The sequence below is a fragment of the Myxocyprinus asiaticus genome, chromosome 46, assembly GCF_019703515.2.
Source record: "Myxocyprinus asiaticus isolate MX2 ecotype Aquarium Trade chromosome 46, UBuf_Myxa_2, whole genome shotgun sequence".
Taxonomy (NCBI): Eukaryota; Metazoa; Chordata; class Actinopteri; order Cypriniformes; family Catostomidae; genus Myxocyprinus; species Myxocyprinus asiaticus.
Genome location: NC_059389.1, coordinates 21,964,750 through 21,985,637, shown reverse-complemented (window position 1 = coordinate 21,985,637; position 20,888 = coordinate 21,964,750). Strand labels below are relative to the sequence as shown.

At 37.7% G+C, this 20,888-nt stretch overlaps 2 protein-coding genes across 3 annotated transcripts in view; both read right to left on the bottom strand.

The window, feature by feature from the left end:
* The window catches only part of LOC127435997 (laminin subunit beta-1-like), a 42,399-nt gene extending 34,678 nt beyond the window's left edge, over positions 1–7,721 (bottom strand). Inside the window, exons 1-4 of the mRNA XM_051689864.1 lie at positions 7,355–7,721; positions 6,207–6,379; positions 4,930–5,068; positions 1,059–1,132 (exon numbers count right to left, since the gene is read on the bottom strand). Of these exons, the coding sequence (XP_051545824.1) occupies positions 1,059–1,132; positions 4,930–5,068; positions 6,207–6,379; positions 7,355–7,385 (417 nt within the window). The 5' untranslated portion in view covers positions 7,386–7,721. The remainder of the gene's footprint in view (positions 1–1,058; positions 1,133–4,929; positions 5,069–6,206; positions 6,380–7,354) is intronic.
* Positions 7,722–11,485: 3,764 nt separating this feature from the next.
* Positions 11,486–20,888, bottom strand: part of lamb4 (laminin, beta 4) — a 33,912-nt gene continuing 24,509 nt past the window's right edge. The window contains exons 26-36 of one of the 2 annotated variants that reach the window (XM_051690232.1): positions 19,443–19,539; positions 18,974–19,328; positions 18,349–18,509; positions 17,962–18,161; positions 17,691–17,876; positions 16,074–16,218; positions 15,076–15,283; positions 14,843–14,978; positions 14,517–14,687; positions 13,243–13,396; positions 11,486–13,057 (exon numbers count right to left, since the gene is read on the bottom strand). In XM_051690232.1, coding sequence (XP_051546192.1) covers positions 12,918–13,057; positions 13,243–13,396; positions 14,517–14,687; positions 14,843–14,978; positions 15,076–15,283; positions 16,074–16,218; positions 17,691–17,876; positions 17,962–18,161; positions 18,349–18,509; positions 18,974–19,328; positions 19,443–19,539 — 1,953 coding nt within the window. In that variant the 3' untranslated portion in view covers positions 11,486–12,917. Of the gene's footprint in view, positions 13,058–13,242; positions 13,397–14,516; positions 14,688–14,842; positions 14,979–15,075; positions 15,713–16,073; positions 16,219–17,690; positions 17,877–17,961; positions 18,162–18,348; positions 18,510–18,973; positions 19,329–19,442; positions 19,540–20,888 lie in introns of those variants that run through there. The other variant, XM_051690233.1, reaches the window with a different exon arrangement.

Sequence of the window (20,888 nt, the reverse complement as noted above, 5' to 3'; positions counted from 1 at the left end):
TGAAAAAAAGCTTATCATTAGCTTTGAAGTGGAACAATACTAGTAAATAGTTATTTAAGACAAGAAGTATTTATCCCTCAGCTCATTTTAACATCATCATGTGGAGTTTTTTCACTAAACTGAATAACGCTAAAGCTAAAAGTGACATTTATTATCATAGGATTTTGTTGGCATTGTGATGTTATAATTTGTTGTTTATGTACTGTTAATGATAATCGCTTTTAAAAATTATTTTAAATAACCATTTTATCCAAACATTTCCACATAATATTCATAACAATTTCCATTTGAAGTAATATTTCAGGTTAAATGCAAATATGAATACAAACCCCGTCCTCAAAAATTCCAATTTAACCCCTAGATATAAGTTTTGGTAATAATACTGGTATTGTTGGCATTGATTGTATTTGGTATCACAAGAAAATAAGTGGCATTGCCCATCATTATTGGCAATGGTAGTGAGAGTGAGGTTTGGCTGATATTCATGGCCCATTTAGTCCTTGCTGCTAGATGTCATAAGGAGACCATCTGGAACCAAAAGCCTCTTTCTATTGACTACTCTTCCAAAGTAGACGTTTTAACTTGGCAATGTAGAAAGTTTGATCATTGATATATAGCTAATAAACTAAGCTAATTGTTAAAAAAACAAAACAATAGATAGATAGGGGATTTCAAAAGGAAAAAAGGGTGATGAAAGTCTTGTTCCTTTGCTAATTCTCAGTAATCAATGTAGCAAGTATAACATGACAACTGTTGTTTGCTTGATGCATGGAGTTTAATATGCGCTATTGCAGTATTGCTGAAGTGAGATCCAGCTGAAATTCAATCTTTATTTGAAGCATTCCAGCCGTCTCAGACGACTACACAGCTGGGTTTATCCCAGACCTCCCACGGCTGCCACACACTAAGCGACACTTCCCCTCCCCTCCCAGCCAATCCACATCAACACCCCCTTCCCACATTCTCTGTTAATGACCTAAAATCTCACCTCAGGCTGTGGTGACACTTTCCAAACAACCACAAACAACACCAACTAACTGTGTCCCTAACCCACTTACCTTAAAAGTCATGATGAGGTGGGTGAAGTGGAATTCGGCCTCAAGGTCTAGCTGGATTGTGACATTCTCCAAGCCTGGGAAAGAGATTAAAGACACAGTTCAAGACAAAGGGTTGTATTTCTTCACTTTTTCAGGAATTCTATTCAATCTTTTATTAATTTATCTTCTCAGAACACCCAGAACTCATCTAACAAAACATGTTTTATTTTGCAATTGTTATATTTTTGCAGGACTAAATTAGTTATTTTGACCCCTGCACTGAAACCCAGAGGAAAACAGCATAGTCAAGAGGTTGCTCATTTATAGCTAAGGAGACTTAATTGAGATCTCTGATATTTTTCATGTATAAACTTTGTCTCAGATGTTGTTCCTAAAATTTCTTGTGAGAAATAAAAGACCACAGTTTGAGACGTTCAGTATGTTTACATGCACAATCAAGCTATGGAAAGTTCTTGCGTAGTTGAGCGACTGTTTTCAATCTCTCCGTCTATGTATACATGACACAATGCAAAAATGGATGACAAATACAAGTAAAATACTTGTAGTGCATAAATTCTGTCTTTCGAAGCCTGCGCACAACACCAAGACCAATTGTGGCCGGATTAATGTGTATACATGCTGGACGAAGACAAGCAACTATGGCATTATTTAGGTCTGTTAGTCCGACTTCGCAAAAAACGGACTGGTGAGATTTCATTCAGACTAAAGCATTTAAATTACATTTTAAAAAGACGAATAATTGACCTTTTATTTTTGAACTTATAAGGTGCATGTAAATGTAGTGATTGTTAGTATCTCTTATGAAACTCTAGATGAGACACATGTCGGACTACTGGGGTCTTTATCTCAGGAGAAACATCTGATGAGCTGTAGACTAAAAAAGTCTTAATTTGCTCTCACTGCCGTCAAGGAGAAACAACTCCCATATTAAGATCTTATGTGATAAAGAGAGACTTGAGCAACATGAGTAGCTTTCAGAATATCTGGAGTTGTAGATAAGGAAATAATGCACAGCAATTGCTTTTCTAGATGGTAATGCTCTATAGTTACACTGAACATCTACTTTTTTTCATCTGCAAAAGTGCTTCTGGGGTCTAAAAACCCTGCTGCTGTATCTCTGATGAGTAAAAGCTTCCCTGTCCTCCCACCCCATACTCTCACTCTCTAAACTATACATTCACAGGCTTCTCTGGTTACATTCATGGCCCCCATTTCCTGTCCCTATAGACTTCTCACTCCCCCGCTGCAATAACCAGTAAATCTCTGGATTTGCCTTTCCTCTGTCTGCTTATTTCATTGAGGAACATACAGCATGTCATGCAGAATTCAGTTGTTACAGCTGGTGTGGTTATATTTACATTTATGCATTTGGCAGACTTACAGTGCACTTATTACAGCGACAATCCCCCCGGAGCAAACTGAAGTTAAGTGTCTTGCTCAAGGACACAATGGTAGTGGATGTGGGGCTCGAACCAGCAACCTTCTGCTTACAATTTCTGTGCTTTAGCCCACTATGCCACCATCACTACTCTGCATGGTTGAATGAGGGGTGCATTTCTCAAAAGTATTGTTAGCCAAGCTTCATTGTTACCAACATAGTTCAACGATTTGGTGTTTCCCGAAACCATAGTTCCAACAAACATTGCCAAACAGCATCACAAAGTTGTGTGATTAGAACTAATTAAAGCTCTCCACCTGTGGTTAGAAGCATAGTTCCTTGATAGTTTGCTGTGTGAACATCATTTAACTTCGCTGAGGCTTCCATATCTTTTATTCTATATATATCTTTCATTCTGTCAATATTTTGACCACGTTTACATGCATTTAAGAAAACGTCTTATTCAAGGGTTTTTGCAGAAAAGCGCTGTACTGAAACAGAATAAACAAGTATGCAGCCATTTAAGGGATTAAAGGCTGTTAAGAGAAACCACTTTATCACACATGGTTTCTGCTGGAGAACATGTCTTTCATGTGTCTACGTTAACACATAAGTGGCATTTATATGTTTTTGAAGCGTGCGCATGTGCTCAAGTGCGTCAGGGGAACCCAAAAGTTTGACGTAGAGTGAAACCCATTTATTGCAGCATTTGTGTCTACACAGTGCATGCAGCTTTCCTGTCTTCAACAGCTTTCTCAAATTAAACGGCTTTCTAGTGTACACGTAAATGAGCTTTTATAATTGAATATTCACAAAAGTTATAACTCCATCCCCTGCATAACGTCATTATTGACAGCTCTATCATTTTGTTGAACCAAAGGGATTCAAACAATGGATGTGCGACATAAGCTATGTTTCCATCCAAGTTGCAAATTAAATTTATGCGAAAAACCATATTATCGCAAAAACAATGTGCGAATAAGCTGTGTTTCAATCCAAGAATGTTCAAAAGGATGAAATTGTCACTTCTGGAGAAACTGTAGCCACTGTGAGTGTTTTTTAAATTTTTTTAATAATGCGTTTAGAGCATGCAGACAAAACACATGTCTCATGTTTGGGAGCAACAGCACATCACACACTTCTGGGAGCACTATATATGTGCGTTCATCCATCCTTATGACTATACCGTGCGGATCTATAAGATATTTTTCAAAAGTGTCAATAAACCTTCTCTTCCATACAGTTCAAATGTTTTCGACTTATTTGCTCTGCAAACTCTTTGTAGGCTTTGGATTTTCTAGACACCATTGTTTCAGGATGACAAGAGCAACATTTCAGATGCGATGATTGGTCCACTGGATAGTCCAGTAATGAGCGAGTTTTTCAGTCAAATGACCTTTTGGATGCGCAACTTTTATTCCTAACAAATTCAATAGGCGTTTATTCGGTAAATGTGTTTCCATCATATTTTATGCGCATTTCTTCTTATTGATTAAAAAACGTATCCACCTCAAGCGAGCGTATACATTTTTTATGCGCATTTCTGGAGATTTATTCGCATCTTGGTGTTTCCATCCAGCAGTTTTTATGCAATATCCCAAAATGTGCATAAAAAACATTGATTGAAACATAGCTACAGTTACTATGGTTTCGGGAAACTATTGTGGTTAAGCAGTGAGTTGCGTCTTTGTATGGGAAACGCACGCCAGGCCGATTAATCGGCTGATATTTGGCCATTTTAACATTATCAACACTGGCTGCTAAACATTATGTTACCAGAGGTGTGACTGCCCCCTTGAGTTAGTTTAAATATCGACCAGCAGTTTTGCCAACAAAAAATAAACATATTAAGAAAATGTTGTGTAAAATACATGTCTTTTTAATTAACTTCAGCAATTTAAAGGTCTTTTTTTAATTAAATTGCACTATATATCGGTTTTATGAAGGCTCTCGGGCAATCTGTTCTCTAGATACCGGTATAAGCTATTGAAAAACCAATATCGGTCAACTACTATCGAAGATTTGAGTGGTTTAGCTAGTTGGTCATATTCCCAACATGACCAAGTTTCAAAAATAAAATAATGCACTTTTAGTGTTACACAATATAACTGAAGTGTAAGGCTGATTCTTTATGTATCTGACTCTGAGGTTTTACCCCATTTTAACACAACTGGGCAAAAAGCAGGTGGAAACCTTTTTCCCAAGGGAAAGAAACTGTCAGTGCACACTTTAAAGACAGGTCATCATCTTAACTGGCCTTGGTCTGATTATAGGGGAACTAACAGACGCTCTAAGGAGAGAGAGTTCCCTCTAATAAGACCTTGTTTCACAGCCTTCCTGTATTCCCAAGAGAACTGTTAGGTGACTATAGCCTTTTACAACCAAGACTAAACAATAGACAAATACCAAAAAACAGTAGAGTACAGAAATAGCACTGCAAAGGAAAGAAGATGAGAAATATTGGTTTTATTTTGAAGCCGTAACTAAACTCACCATTTTCCGACTGCCACCAAGTCTTGAGGCGGTTTGGGGCAAAAGTAGTGACGACATTTTCAATTCCATGGCTGGTTACTTGGTGCGTCTGCTCATTGTAGGGAATTCTGGAATCGCACACAAAGCACTTCTTCTCTTCCTGAGATGGGGGGGGGAGGAAAAACCAGAAAATGTCAATTGCATTCTTGTGATGCTATACAGATTTCTCCAAATGCAATGAATGACTGAAGGAGTCTGAGATAACATAGCAATTCCACCCACAAGGTCTGATTTACATGAAACAGCAGTTTCAAAGTTTGCTAGCCTACAGACAGCACTGATTTCATTTGCTCTCCAGATGTATAGTGTTTGGTGTGTGTCACTTAATGACATTTTTCTTTTAATTAAAAACCTGTTGAAGCAATGTTGACTGAAAGTTAGGACTTGTATGGTGTTGGTGGTATTGGAATGTGATTAGCTTCATAAATTAAACGTATGTTCTAACAATAGCATGTTCTAGCTTTACATCTACCTTATAACCACCATTTGACCTAATCAGGAAGGATAATGACATCACAACCATTTTTAATGACTGTCTGCATACCATAAGCTCTAAGTCAAAATGTTTCACCTCAAAGGTTTGTCTTTGATGAAACCACTTAGTTTCAAATGACTAAAGGTTAAAAGAGGCAAAGACATGAAGATCTGTGATCAAAAGAACTGATAAAAGCAAGGATGTAAAGCAATTTCTTGCTTTCTCTTGAGCCAAGACTATCTCTCTGAAGCAATTATCTCTCTCTTATGGTCTGGAATGAGTGATAATCAATGAGCATTAAAAAGCCCCTATAAACCTATATAAAACATTTTGGGGTGTTTTGTCTACAATGATGTGGTCTAGACATCCAAAGGGGATAGGTCCAGAATCAAATCTCTAAAGGCAAACATAGTTTGCATGTTCCAAATACACCCACATGAAATAACAAGAATGCAATAAAGCTGGATTAAAGCCCTGGGGATGTTTTTGTGGGGAAAAACCTTTAACTCATAAATCCTCAATTGGGGTATGTAATTATTAGCACAAATATAGAGCCAACAGGGGTGCAGTTATCATATTACGAAACCCGAAATAGAAGTACGTCATATTTCCATCACTGTCAAATGATTAGATATCCCATCGCAAAACAACATTTAATTCAAAGGTAATTAACAATGTGTTTTAGCAAGTCTTACAATGTCAAAACATCAGCATTTTTTGACTGTGAAGACTAGTTTTTTTAGATACAGTGTATATAAATTACCTGCAAATGACTGACGATACAAAATGGCTCAGGTTTTTGAATACCGCATGTTGAGGTGGCCGAAAGTTGGTCAGCTCTTCCAATGAGCAGATCTCCTGTTGCAGGATAACAGCTCCCCTCTGTGCAAACATCTCCCAGCTCGGGAACCTGTGCAAGAGCCCATGTCCCTAAACCTTTGTGGAAGAAAACCATTAATTTGAATTGATTAAAATTGATGATCATCTATGTTTATTCTTGTGTTGTCGTGGTCCTTGAAGCTTCAGTTTTAGAAAAGCTCAAAATTTAGGACATGTTGAGTGGAAAAAAAGGCCATCATACCAGTACCCATTATATCATAAACAATACGAAAGAATGCGCATATGCATAAATCAATTTTATTATGTCTGATCTGCCTCAGTGTATAACATGTGTTGGGTCACATGACTACAGTATTTAAATAAAGATGCAATGTTCTATAATGATCCTATAACAGGGTTTTTTCAAACAGGGTTTGTGAAATTGTGATAGAAATGCCAATGCTGAAATAAATTCAATTAATACGTATAATTAAAAAATTTAAAAAGAGAGAGAAATATTTCACAAGAGAACATGCAGATATTGTAAAAATTAATTGATAACTGGGCCGGTACTAAGATGCAATCTTTGCAAGTGGTTATTCATTGGACTGGGAGGGGGATGTCGCAAGTCTCTCTCTCTCTCTCTCTCTCTCTCTCTCTGCTTGAAGAAAAAAACAAAAATGTTTAAACCAGCCTAAGATGGTTTCTGCTGGTCTACCTCCATGGTCATTTGGCTGGTTTTAGAGAGGTTTTAGAAACTTTTCAGCTGGTCAAGCTAGAGATCAGCTTAAACCAGCTGAGCACAAGCTTGGCCAGGCTAGGAGACCAGCTTAAACCATCTAAGACAATTTTAGACCATCTAAGACCATATAAGGCTGATTTAAACTGTTTTTTTTTCAGTAGGCATTTGGAATAGAGCAAAACTGATTATATAAACTTTATAGTCTATTAAAGATACTTTAGTAGCATGATCAAAAGTATTTCATAATTATTATTATTATTATTTTTTATTTTACAACAAAACGACATAAAAGATATCTACATTAAATCGGCACAAAAATCAAATCTGCTAATATACCGTTAAAAACTTACTTATAAGGGCTGCTGCAATATGTAACAACATGTTTCCTGATTCTTTCTTCAGCAGGGTTGCAGTAATCCTGACTGTGCTGTGGAAACTGCAGCGCTGAGTGTGCTTCCTTCAGACTGCGCCTTTGCAAATCATTCAGATTGAGCTTCGTAAAACTTTTTCTCCCACCGCTCTCCTCTGCGCATGCCCACAGCGCCTCAAAGTCAAACCCTCCCCCCGTGTATTTCACAAAGGTGGTCGTAATGCCTGGTGTACACTACACGACTCAAGCTCGTCTCCTTTGATGTTTTGAATTGGCGACTGGTCTGCAACGAGAAGTCTCGGATCTCACGATGAAAGGTCTTGTTGTGTGCGCACTCCTGCGACAGGCCGAGACGAGTCCTACGACTGTTTTCAAAACTGCCTGATATCTAGACATCATGTCGTCATGTGTACACACTGTCTTGACGAGCGAAAGATGGACAATGAGCCACAACCAATGAAATATAAAGAGAGCGCAAGAGGAGGGCAAGGTATTAGGAAGCAGAAGACAAAAAATAATTAGAATATAATAAAATTAGACTTCACCCACATCTCCCTATACCCTCTGTCTTTATTATTTTAATCTGTTTTTCTTAAACAGATTAAGTTTCCTTTAGCAAATACGTGTAAATGGGAGCCAGCCGTTCTTTCCAGTTTCTTGAAAGAGAAGAGCAAGGTAGACAAAAATAATAAGATAATAAAATAAAACCTCACACACATCTCCCTACCCGCTGTTTTGTATTATTATCAGATGTTTGTATTATTTTTTCCTTTGCAAGTGGTGCCAATAAAGCACGAAAACGGCGAGAGTTGTTCTTTCGTATTTGTTTTTTTTTACACGTATCAAGAATAAACTGCGCAAGTTTGTTAATGAATTTCGTTACCTTACCTTTAAGATGCATTTTTGGCGATCCGTTTGAAACAGTACGACACTAATGTGGGCGTACACGGTGCGATTTTCGGCTGACGTGCAAGCTACCGACGATTTTTTCCAGTCGGGAGAGATCGCATGGAAATCGTTGGTGCTCGTGTGGTCGCAGGCTCGCATCGTGTGAGAGGAATTACGAGCGGAGCTGAGCGGCTTACCTCCCGATAATTTTTAAAAATGTCAAAAAATTTGGCCGCTGTCGGCTTAAATTCGATTTGGCGATCTACCTGAAGTTGACCAATCAGGAGAAGGTGTTACAACTCACACAATCAATGAAAACTGAGTGTTCATGAAGCTTTTACACATTTGGAGAAAATGGTCATGTTAAAACTGTTTTTCCCATATTTTTCACGACCACATCACTGGGAAGGATTCTACAGAAAGGCCATGCTGTTCTCTGCTCTTCAAACAAATCATTTGCCAAATGAGTTGCGCTAGAAAACAATCTTTATCATTCTGACGGACAGAGTTGTAACATTTCCGTCACAGTCTATTTTTATTTGTCATACTTGCATTTTTTCCAGTTCTAGGATGACATTTAGGAGGGTATAGCATCAGTTATAATTGTATATGAAGTTTTTTTTTTTTTTTTTAATGTGTGTCTTGTGAAACCAAGGACTTCTAGGTTGAAAGTTCTATCTGTCAATCAACCGCTGTGCTAAAACAAGATTTTTAAACTTTGCTGTGTGCGGTTTTAAATCGCATTCACATGGAACAGAAGACCTCACGGATCTTCTTCAGCATGTCTGCTATCAACATGCAAGCAGTGAAGGACATAGCCTACATCTAAAGCTGAATAGTTCAGGTAGCCTACTCCACTAAAATAACTATGAATTCTGCACTAAACATCATATTTGCGCTTAAATTAAATCCAAGTATAACTGACAGACACGGTGTGCGAATTTTGCGCTCTTTCTTTTTAATCTTGTTCATTTTGTACACTTTATTGTCATGCAGTAACTGGCAGCAGCAACGCACTGACATTATGATTGATGTATGCAGTCATGAAATCACACAGCCTCCCTTTGAAATGTGAATGTGTCAAATGTTGTACAGCATTTCTAATAATTTGCAAAAAATTTTTTATTTTTTTATTTTATTTTTTTGAATCGGCAGATGAGTTTTCAGCTAATGCAGCCACTGGCCATGCCAGTCTTCTTTTTTATTTTTTAAATCGCAAGCTACAAGAAATTAAACAAGGTCCTCATCTGGCTTTATGTCTTATAATGATAAATAGCGTGAAAATTCATGTGATTGCTCTGGAATTCACCAGGTCGTAATATCGTGTCGTGTACAATTGCACCTGTACGATTTTCAGATAAACTGACTCGTAATGTGTGCACGGGCTTATGACTGAGTTATCCCCTTTTCTCCCCAATTCTGGAATGCCCAATTCCCACTACTTAGTAGGTCCTCGTGGTGGTTACTCACCTCAGTCCGGGTGGCGGAGGACAAGTCTCAGTTGCCTCCGCTTCTGAGACTGTCAATCCGCACATCTTATCACGTATGTAGCTCGCTGTGCATGATACCACGGAGACTTACAGCATGTGGAGGCTCATGCTACACTCTGCGATCCACGCACAACTTACCACACGCCCCATTGAGAGCGAGAACCACTTTATCGTGACCACGAGGAGGTTACCCTATGTGACTCTACCCTCCCTAGCAACCGGGCCAATTTGGTTGCTTAGGAGACCTGGCTGGAGTCACTCAGCACACCCTGGATTCAAACTCACAACTCCAGGGGTGGTAGTCAGCGTCAATAATCGCTGAGATACCCAGGCCCCTCTGATCGGAAGTTTTAAAAAAGCGAATGTATGAACTGCACTCAATGCACTCCACTCATAGGGACACAGATATGAGCAGCATGCACACTAGAAGCTCAGTTACAGGTCTGCACTAAAATAACTCAGAATTCTGCTCTAAATGTCATTTTTGGGAATTTTTAGCGGTTTTCTTTCTCGTCTTTTACTTTTTTGCATTTTATTATTATTCAGTAAAACACAGACATAATGAAATGAAATCATGAAATCAGAGACTCTCTCCTCGAAATCCGAACACAAGTGGTCAAAAGAGACGGCCAGGTGTAACGGTGATGTGTCTTGCTTGTACATTTTTGATTGGATCAGCCAAAACTCATCTTAATACCAGTATACACATGGTCTCAGGCAAGGACGAATGGCCATGTAGTTGATACACTACAGTCCTGTAGTGTTGGCACCAGCATGACAAAAAACCGGACTGTGAGTCACAGGACGCCGACTGCAAGTCATGTAGTGTACACTTGGCTTAAGTTAAGTTACATTTGCGCCAGAAGTCGGTCAAAAAACAAATTTGAGCAATCAAATGCACGTACAACAAACTCGACTATATCTACACAACAAATTAATTACATTGAAAGCAAAGATTTTCATACAGTGAGGAAATAATGGGATTTGAAAAGGTCCCTCAGGAAAGGTAATTTTATCTTCCCTCCATCAAAAAGGGCGGGATTGTGTTTGTGACTGAAAAGTCTTTGGAAAAGACTGAAATGTGAAGTAATGTTTGCTCTAAAATGGTAATGTAGTCAACTTTTTGTCCTGTATGTAACAGGAGAAGACTAATACAATGTCAGGTAGGTGATTTGTTGACCATTTCTCCAGTTTCCCTTACAAAAAGTTTTTTTTTTTAACTGTACCATGATAAAGTGATGGTTTTAGATGAATACCACGGCTCCAAATAATACCATGGTATTACCATGTTATATGTAAAAACAAAACAAAAAAAATACATGGTAGTACTGTGGTACTTTTTTGTTACTGGTGTTAAAACAAAGAATACAACCTATGGTTGCAACAGATATGTTTTTATTCAAGATAAAAATCACATTTCACAAATGTTAAACTTCTCAGGTGCAGCAATTACAACTCCCTAACAACAATTTTGTTAACAGTTATTCTTACTTCCAAAGATTATAACCTGAAATGACCTGACCTGTGATCAGTGAAATGGGAGGAATTCCTCAGTAATTAGATTGATTAAAGGTGAGTCAGAGGGGCAGGAGGTTCATGTGGAACTGATGTGGATCTTGTGGTTGTCTTGGTTGAGATAAATTAGTGTAATAATCCAAGTTGCAAGGCAGTGAAAAGACAATACCATGTCAGGTAGGTATGTAGACTTACAGTACTTGTAGTATGATTTGCAGTAGGTTTTGATTATAACCTAAACTGCACATGTAATGACTGTTTCAATGGTCAGTCTTTTTATGATAAGTCAGTGAAGAGCATCTTTGCTTTAAATCAGCTCACGTATATTGTTTTCACCAAGCTCCAGTTTTCTCTATATTATTTGCTTTGAGATATTGGATTTAATTTAACCGTAGGTGGTTCTTAAATCCAAGAGAAACAATTTAATCATTCAGCAAGACTGACTCAATTTAACCTAAACTACCATAACAAACAAATTATATATAAAAAAACCAGTGTTATAAGAAAAAAAAGAAGACTTAATACACCCACCACTATACTTCAGAAATTTTATCTTTCCTACACCTTGGTGGCTTAAAATGAAGATGAAATCAGATCAAATGTGTCTCAAGAACTAAAGTGTGTGTGTGTGTGGGGGGGGGGGGGGGGGGGTAACTTGGATAGATCAATGAAATAACTATCTGTTGGTTTTGCAAGTCAATAGTAAACAGAACGGCTGTTAACAGCACAGCACAAAAGAGACAAACCTTCCACCTCCTGCGAGAGACAAACGAACACATTCCGAAATCAGCAGGCATTCTATCTAAACTTGACTGACTTATCTTATTGCATATGGAGCAGCTGTAAGGCTGTACAACTGAAAAGTAATGCTAAAGTAGATTAAGGTTTAAATAACTTATCCAAGAAGCAGGAAAGTTAAAAAACAAAACATGCAAAATACTTAAAAGCATTTGAAGTGCTTTACTTTTTAATTTAGGAAGCTTAGGAATATGTTCAGACATAATCTAATAGCTTTAAACAAGAAAAGAAATGGCATCTCTGCTATGCACCCACTGTTCTGCTTGCATACACCACCGAGGAGCAGATACCCTCTAAATCACAGCCAAAACTTTATCAGTACTGTCAGTATTTGTACTGTTTGTATTACACTTAGTTTCCCCCACATGTATTTCTCCTTTACTTAAAATCAGTGGGATGCATTGCTTACAGTATGCATTATGCTTTTCAGTTTGTACTCCTGAGACCCCTTGTGGAAAGTCTAAATTATGCATTCCCTTTGTGAGATTTTCATTGTAGGACTGCTGCATAATTTGGGATTACTGCCATAAAACATAATATAAAGAAATTAATAATGAAAAACATCAGATTACACCATTATTGTGAGATGATATATGCATATTAAAAATAAAACATCTATATTCATGTTAAAAACTGGACAGAACCAGAATCTGACAACAAGGTATCTCTGGTGCTTGATGAGAACCAGTTTGTAGCACTGAATTGTAATCAAAAAGTTAGCAAACAAACCCGTAAAGGACTGAGTTGATCCCAGTCAGAGGTGGTTTTGTCCAGCATTGCCTTTAGCATTCTTCTGTGGCAAAAACTTAAGAGTGCTTCCTCTAATTTTGAGGAAGGGAAGCCCTTGCAGGCCTAAGTGGAGCACAAACTGAATTTATCCACCTTGTCAACAATGAAGTCCCTCAAATAATTTGCCTCCTCCTGGAGTGCCTCCAAATCTTTCATTTTCTCATCTTTTCTTTGGATTGCATCCAGAATCCTTTTTTCCAAGTCTGAAACCACAGTGATAATGAAGTATTTTTATTTTGGCAAAGGTTAGAAAGCAATTAACACCTTCTTAAGCCATATTACGATTAAATTAAGTCTGCTTCTTGTAGAGCTCCAATCGCTGTAATACTAGCATGCAACTGATGTTTATCTGTAAAAGAACCAAATGCTAAACTTTTATGACACGCACCTTCAATTTGTTTCATTTTATCTTCAACATCTTTAGCCAGATTTTCTGCCTCACTTGTGATGTTCTTCAGATGTTCATTAGCCTCTTCATTAACACTCTTGTTCTTGTTACCCGATTTAAATTTTTCAAACTGATCTTTGAGCTCCTCAAGATCCTGCCAAAGAAAATATTAGGGCTGTTAATAATCGAATGAATCGTAATTATCGCGTATCAATATTTACTGAGAAAAGCCCCAAACAATGATAATTTAGTATATAGTAATTAAAATAATTGTTAATATAATATAATAAATATTATAATTCAGATAATTCGAATACATTGCATCATATACATATACTGTGGCAACAGACAATTTAGACAATTCAAAAAGTGTCTTTAAAAGTCTAAATATTGCACTGAAGTTTTTCTACTTTCAAAAGGGGGAGTGACCTAAAAAATTGAAGAACCACTGGCTTAGGTGGTAGGAACATTCGTTATAATGGAAAATTGCCTTGTTACATTGATTGTGTGATTTTGTTTGGACACATAATTTTTCATATAATTAAATCGCACCAAATTAACACATTAAACGGCAGCCCTAGAAAATATGCTTTCTATCTCAGTATAATAATCAGGGTACTAAATTAACTTTTTTGCCCACCAGCAATAGTGACAGATGAGTCCCCAGTTTTACCAGCCACTTTATTATATGGTATTTTATAGTAGAATATATATATATATATATAATACCATATAATATTTATAAAATAAACACATTACATTTCCTCTGTTGCCCCAATGTCATTGCATGCCCTTTTGTATGGTAATGTGTACAGCCACAAATATATGGAATTATGTGACGTCAGAATAAACTAAACCTGCAGAGTTGCGTTCACAATGCGAGTAAAAAGCAAGCTACTCCATGGAAATAAAACTAAACTCAGAGCACCTTTAAATCTGAGATCATTTGCAGCATTCACATACGACACTATTCTTGCAACTTGTTTTTAGACTAACACATAAAACTCTTCACATGCGCTTGTTCTGTGAGAAGCGCAGAAGGCAGAGTGGCACTGAACCTCTGAACGAACAGCAAACCAGACATGCATTGACAGATTTTCTTCCATCTGTTCTTCAATCAAGTGCGTTTCTTAAAGCACACGTCTTTGTGTCTAACATAATGGTCATATGCATTTTGCCATTTATAAGTACACTTTCACACAATAACCATGTTTGTACATGCAACATACTGCATATTTACATTAAATGTATGTACTTGTGCTTGTAAGGCTTACCTTGTTAGTGTCATTGGCGCTGGTAAGCGCTGCATCGGCCACAGCTTTGGCCTCCTTTCCCTGAGATCTGTTCATTTCTGTCTTATTCTTCAGTGCCGTAATTTCATCCAGTAACACTTTGGCACGGGTAGACATCAAATTTTCCTCAATATTTTTTAGTTTAGGTTTAGTCTGGTTAAATTAATGAGAAAACACTATTAAAAAGCAGTTTATGGGGACATACAAAGTATACTTAGATTAAACTAACAATTTAGAATCTAATGAATGCATGTGAACCAGCATTCATTTTAACATTTGTACAGTGTAGAGGAAACATGAATTATTACCTTGTTAATTTTGCCACGGATATCGTCATTGTTTTCTTCAGCCTTGACCAGATCATTGATTATCTTGTCATGGAGCTCTGCTGTATCATTCAATACTTTCTCTAACTCCCTCATATCAATTTCCTTGGTTCTGTTCCTGGTTAAAAAAAAAACAACGGTGCAGGATATGTGAAGCTGGTAACCAGCTTTATAAAGCAAAGAGACACTTATAAAGCTTTGAGGCACAGACTTACAAGATTTCTTTGGCCTTCTCTTTCATGATTTCAGCTATTTTGGCGTGTTTCTCCAAGTTCTCCAGATCCTCATTAACATCTGTGAAGTTTGACAGGATGTTCTTGATGTCCTCAATCATGTTCCTCATTTCATTAGGGGACTTGGGCAGCTGAATGGACAACACAGCATTTGCCAATTTTTCAATGTCCTCTGGCTTCACCAGCTCATCTGTTAGGGTACAATACCTCACTCAGCTTTCCTTTATGTCTTAAGAAAAGAAATGTAAACAAACCTTACCATGTACATTTTTCTCTGAAACATTAAAGCAGTATTATGGTTCTGTTATCATCTATCACCCTTGAAACCCATATTGACTACTTGTACTTTTGTGGTACTTTTTGTCCATTGTAGAGCTTGACAGCCACTGGTCACTGTCTACTTTCGTTGTATGGAAAAGAGCAGCTTAGACATTCTGCCTCCTTTTGTGTTCCTCAGAAGAAATAAAATCATAAGGATTTGAAGCAACTTGAGGGTGAGTAAATGACGACAGAATTTTCATTCTTGGGTGAAATATCCCTTGAAGGCATGACCAGATTCTCTTCCCAACTGGGTATCAAAAAACCAGGTTAGCTTCACTAGAAGCTTGTACCCTATTTTCTGGAAATAAAGTCACATGTGAAGAGTTTAGTTTGACAGTGCTTTAGAGTTTGTTAGCACAGTAATGTTATGGTGGGTAGAATATTTAAACTAGTTAAATAAAATACTTTGTGAAGGCTAAATACTCTGAATAGGTTACTTTAAAATGCTACTACCGTCATTATGACTGATGTTTTCATCTGTTTGTGTGTAAGCATATCTGTATGTGTTTAGGCATTCGGTGTGTTTAACTTGCCGACATCAGTTATGAATAAATAAGTCGCTTTTGGACTATAAGTCACAGAACCTTTCGGAAGATGAAATTGTTATTTATTAACAGTATATTCCGGAAATACAGTAATTGATTCATTACATGTATTACCTCTGAGGTAGTTCTTGACCTTCTCTATAAGGTTCTTGGTGTCATTCTTCTCCTTCTCAGATTTGTTCTTAGTCTGATTAATTTTATTCATCAGGTCCTCTGCTTGATCTTTGATGTAATCAGTCATTTCCGTGGTGTTGACGAGCTAAAAATAGAAAATTATACAATATATAACAACAGGCTTAGATTTTACATGTAAAAAGATACAAAACAATTAAAAGCTGTGTCATGGGTTCTGAAAATCAAGTAAACTAAAGGTCCTCTGGAAACACTAACACACAAATACAGACACATACTTTAAACCAGAAGCAATATCTGTATAAGTGTATAAATTAAAGGTGCATTTGGTAGCTTCTCCTCATAATCTTTATATATATATATATATATATATATATATATATATATATATATATATATATTACATGAATGCTTCAGTCATATCACTTAAAATATCAAAAAGCTCTTTTATTCTACATAAGGGTAGTCCTACCAGGAGGTCATGATGTGCACGGTAAACATAATATTTGGTTAATAAAGAAAATTTATTGCAATGGATATGCGTCAAACGCTACTCAAAATATTAGAGAATAAAGTGCACAGTTTCAAATGCAGACACATTGAACGGTCAACTGAATAATGACTGTCCATGCATCCCTTTTATGAATTAGCGGTTAGCAGGTCCCCATTAGCACCTGCTGGTAGATACTGAAACTACACCCAATGATGGCACAAAGCATGTTTCTTCATTTATGGTTATTTAAAAGTAGCTGTGTTTTCTCAAAAAATAAATTTAGCTGAAGAAATTATTTCATTTCATCTTTTCCTAGGGATAGATAGTTTTGAATAGCGCATGAAAGCATGAAATTGACTTAAATTTTTGCTGCCAGTCACAAGTGATTAGTCACATTACAGCCAATCCCATAACTGACCATCCGTGAGCAATAATGGCAGACTCCACTTTGTGTACTTCCGGGGAACCCTGCGCTAGCTTAGCAAATGACATTGAAATGAAGGTGAATGCAAAAGTATATCTTTCTCTAGGTATTTTAGAGTGTCTTGTTCCCACCTAAGATGGCAGCATGTTGAGATCACATGAACAGCCACATATTACTCACTTTGGAATAATTCCAATTGAAAGTGATCATCCCTATGCCCTGCTCACTCTGAAGGACAGATCTCTAGATGTGGGCACTCTGAAGGGAGCATGACATTACTGTATGAAAGTACCCTTCGCTAACAATCTTGTGGAAGGGCCCTTCTTGAAAACATTTTTTTCCCCCCTATGTTTTGAATGACCCTTTGAGTGGCGTCCCCTTCCTACATTGCCCTTCAAGGGCGCTAAAATTCTGTTTGGAAAAGGCCCTTTATCTCGGGTACCCCCTTGTTATTGGACACTTTTGCTTGCATAATAAATTAATCATAGGTGACAAATATGCCTTCAATTAGGGCATTTCTACAATGACACCAGTAATAGAAATAATTTACTTTGGCATGATGCTGCATCCACGCTGATATGTGGCATTATAAAGTCCAAGACAACTGATGTGCACCTTTAAGATAATAAATGCAGTGTCCTCTAGTCTAGGAAGATTGTACTGCTATATGTTCTTGACATGCCTTAGCATCTGCTTCCCTGAGTTTGCTGCGGAGATCAGTAATGTTCTTCTCAGTCATCTCTGCCAGTTTGGTGGCATTGAGGCTGATGGGTAAACTCCCTGTACAGCCCGGCCCCCCACACTTTCCGCATGAAGCTCCGCCACATTTTGCTTTCTCACATTCCACCTCACCAGGAGTCCCACAAATCTACAACATAGAAATTCGTTACTATGGCACTAAGATTTCTTTTTCAAACCAGCAAAAGCCCAACACAGTTGATCTCTTAACTCACCTCCTCATTGAGTTTGGTTACACCCAGAGCTTTCACTTTCTTCTCAAGCTTGTCCATCATTCCTGTTCGACACTTGGCAAGCTCCAGTGTGACGTTTTCTCTCGTCTTCCTGGAGGCCTCTAGGACCTTCTTAGCAGCTTCCACTTTCTTCTCATTCTCAGTGAACTCACCATAGAGCTTTTTGATATTATTCAAAGTGTCTGTTGAATTGGTACACATAATAGTTAGATACATCTTTCATCATACACAAATTGGCATGCACAAAACCGGACCTACCTAATGATATTTCTTACAAATTAAATTGTACAGTACTATTCTGCCCCAACAATATTTGGGGTTGGTAACCTATAGGTAATTTTAAAGTTTTAATTACTTTCACATACAAACCATTTAGAGCTTTCATGTCTGTCACTGGAACCTCTTTTGTCTTCTCTCTGAGATTCTTTAACACCTTGTTGAACTCATGGCGGATGTTGTCAATGTCAGTGTTGATCAGTGTGGTAGGATCGATAATGATTATATTAGGATCTAAGGTCTCTGTTTCGTTCCTGAGGAGTAAGTAGAATTCCATGCATGTTATATTTCATGATTGTTCTAGACCAGTGGTTCCAAACCCTGTTCCTGGAGGCCCCCCAACACAACACATTTAGGATATTTCCCTAATCAAACACACCTGATTCAACTCATAGTTAGTAGAGACTCTATGACCTGAATTGGGTGTGTCAGATAAGGGAGTTATACAAAATGTGCAGTGTTGGGGGGCCTCCAGGAACAGGGCTGGGAACCACTGGTCTAGACTGTTCATTCAGCCAGATTGTACTGTACTGTACACATTTATAGTGCCACTTTATGCGTCGATTTAACAAATAAAGTCATGTAGTATCTGGTGGTCAAGGTACTACAAGCAACATTGCTTAAGGACTTTTTATATTCCTCAGTCCATCAATGCACACATATTAATTCAAATAATGGAGAAATATCATAGTGTTACCATAAATGTAAAATTCTATACCTAATGCGTGCCAAGAGCTCCTCCAATTTTTCCATTTCATCCTTACTAGTTATGTTAAGCAGACTCTGTAGCTTCTCCAACAATATCTCTAACACTTCAAGTTCAGATCTAGGCCGAAAGTCCTCTGGGCAAGGCATCATAGTTTTGATCCTCTCAGCATCTAGTGTGACATCTGAGATGCTTTTCCCCCAGAGCTGGTAGCATGCATGGCAGGGCTCACAGGTGGGAAAATTTGTGTCGTGACTCGGGGCGCACTCGTCACAGAAAAGGCCAGTCACTCCTGGCCTACACAAGCACTCACCCGTGTAAGGGTCGCAAGCTGGATGAATAGTTCCCTTCATGTTACAGTCACAATCTGAATGAGGAATGGTTGGTTTTAGTGATAGGATTCTTGTAAGGTTTACAAATGATGGAATTTGCACTGAGTGATATAGAACAGAAAAAAACCATGCATGCATTAATCGCTTACATATGCACTGTATATCTGGGTTTCCAAAGTGATTCGGTCCACACTCATCACACTGTCTGCCTCCATACTCTGGCTGGCAGAAACACTGGCCTGTGGTCTGACAGATCAAAGAGAAGGCTGGTTAAAATCATGTTGTTAATTATTACACCATATCCTAACCAGTCTCAATGCCAGTACAACTAGCATTAAAGGAATAGTACACCTACAAATGATAATTCTATCAACATTAACTCACCCTTATACCATCTCAAACTTGCATGACTTTCTTTCTTCCACAAAACACAAACGAAGATATTTTAATGGAGATATGAGGTGTTTTTGTCCATACAATGCAAATAAATGGTGACCACATTTTAAGCTCCGAAAAAAGATCATATATTAATTAGGTATAATAATAATAATTCCTTACATTTATATAGTGCTTTTCTAGACACTCAAATCGCTTTGCAGTATTGAGGGAATCTCCTCAACCACCACCAGTGTGCAGCATCCACCTTGATGACATGACGGCAGACATTGTACACCATTACACCCACCACACACCAGCTATTGGTGGAGAGGAGAGTACAGTGAGCATAAAGGGAGCATAAAGGTAATCCATAAGATTTGAGTGGTTTAATCTATGTCTTCTGAAGCGATCCAGCTTGACGCATGCGCAGAACACTAGATGGCGCTAGGAAGTGTAATCTAGCTGAAAATCGTTATTGCCAAGGAGACATCTGATGTTAATATTTATAGTGAAAAAGGAGTTATAGTTACTCAATTAAAATATCTTTGTGTTTCACGGAAGAAAGGCATATGAGTTTGAGTTGACATAAGAGTAACTGATGAAAGAACACAAGCCACATATGATATTTTGTTGTCATATATTTTCTATTTTTGTTGCATCACGTTGGGCCCACTCACAGTCAGTATAGACTCACTCACATGCCCTTTAAAAGTTCAATTTCAGTTGGACTGAAACAATTTGTCTTTAAAATGTCATGTAAATGCTTGAGTCTGAATAAAGTTTAGTCCCAATTTTTGCTAAGTTGGACTAACAGACATACAGTAGCTAATGTGATTGCAGCTCATCTTAGTCTAACATGTATTCATGTTAATCGGACAACGATTGGCTTTGGTATACTCCTTTGCTTAGAAAGACAGGTGACGTGACGTGTGTTTTCCTGGGGTATTTGACCTCCTTCCATCAAATATTCGATTACGCATTGTGTCATATACTTAGACAAACAGATGAAGACTTTAGCTTGACTAAGCAAAAACCTCTCCACTCTCACTGCAATGGCAAACTGCTGTTAGAGACTATCAATGACAGGTGATGACCCTCACCGTTCTCACCTCCCGATCTCGCTCTCCATTCACAAGCCGGCGCTCGACCACGCCCCAACCACACACTGACAGTGATTAAATTGTTGTATTTCTTCTAAAATGCAATATCCATCTTTA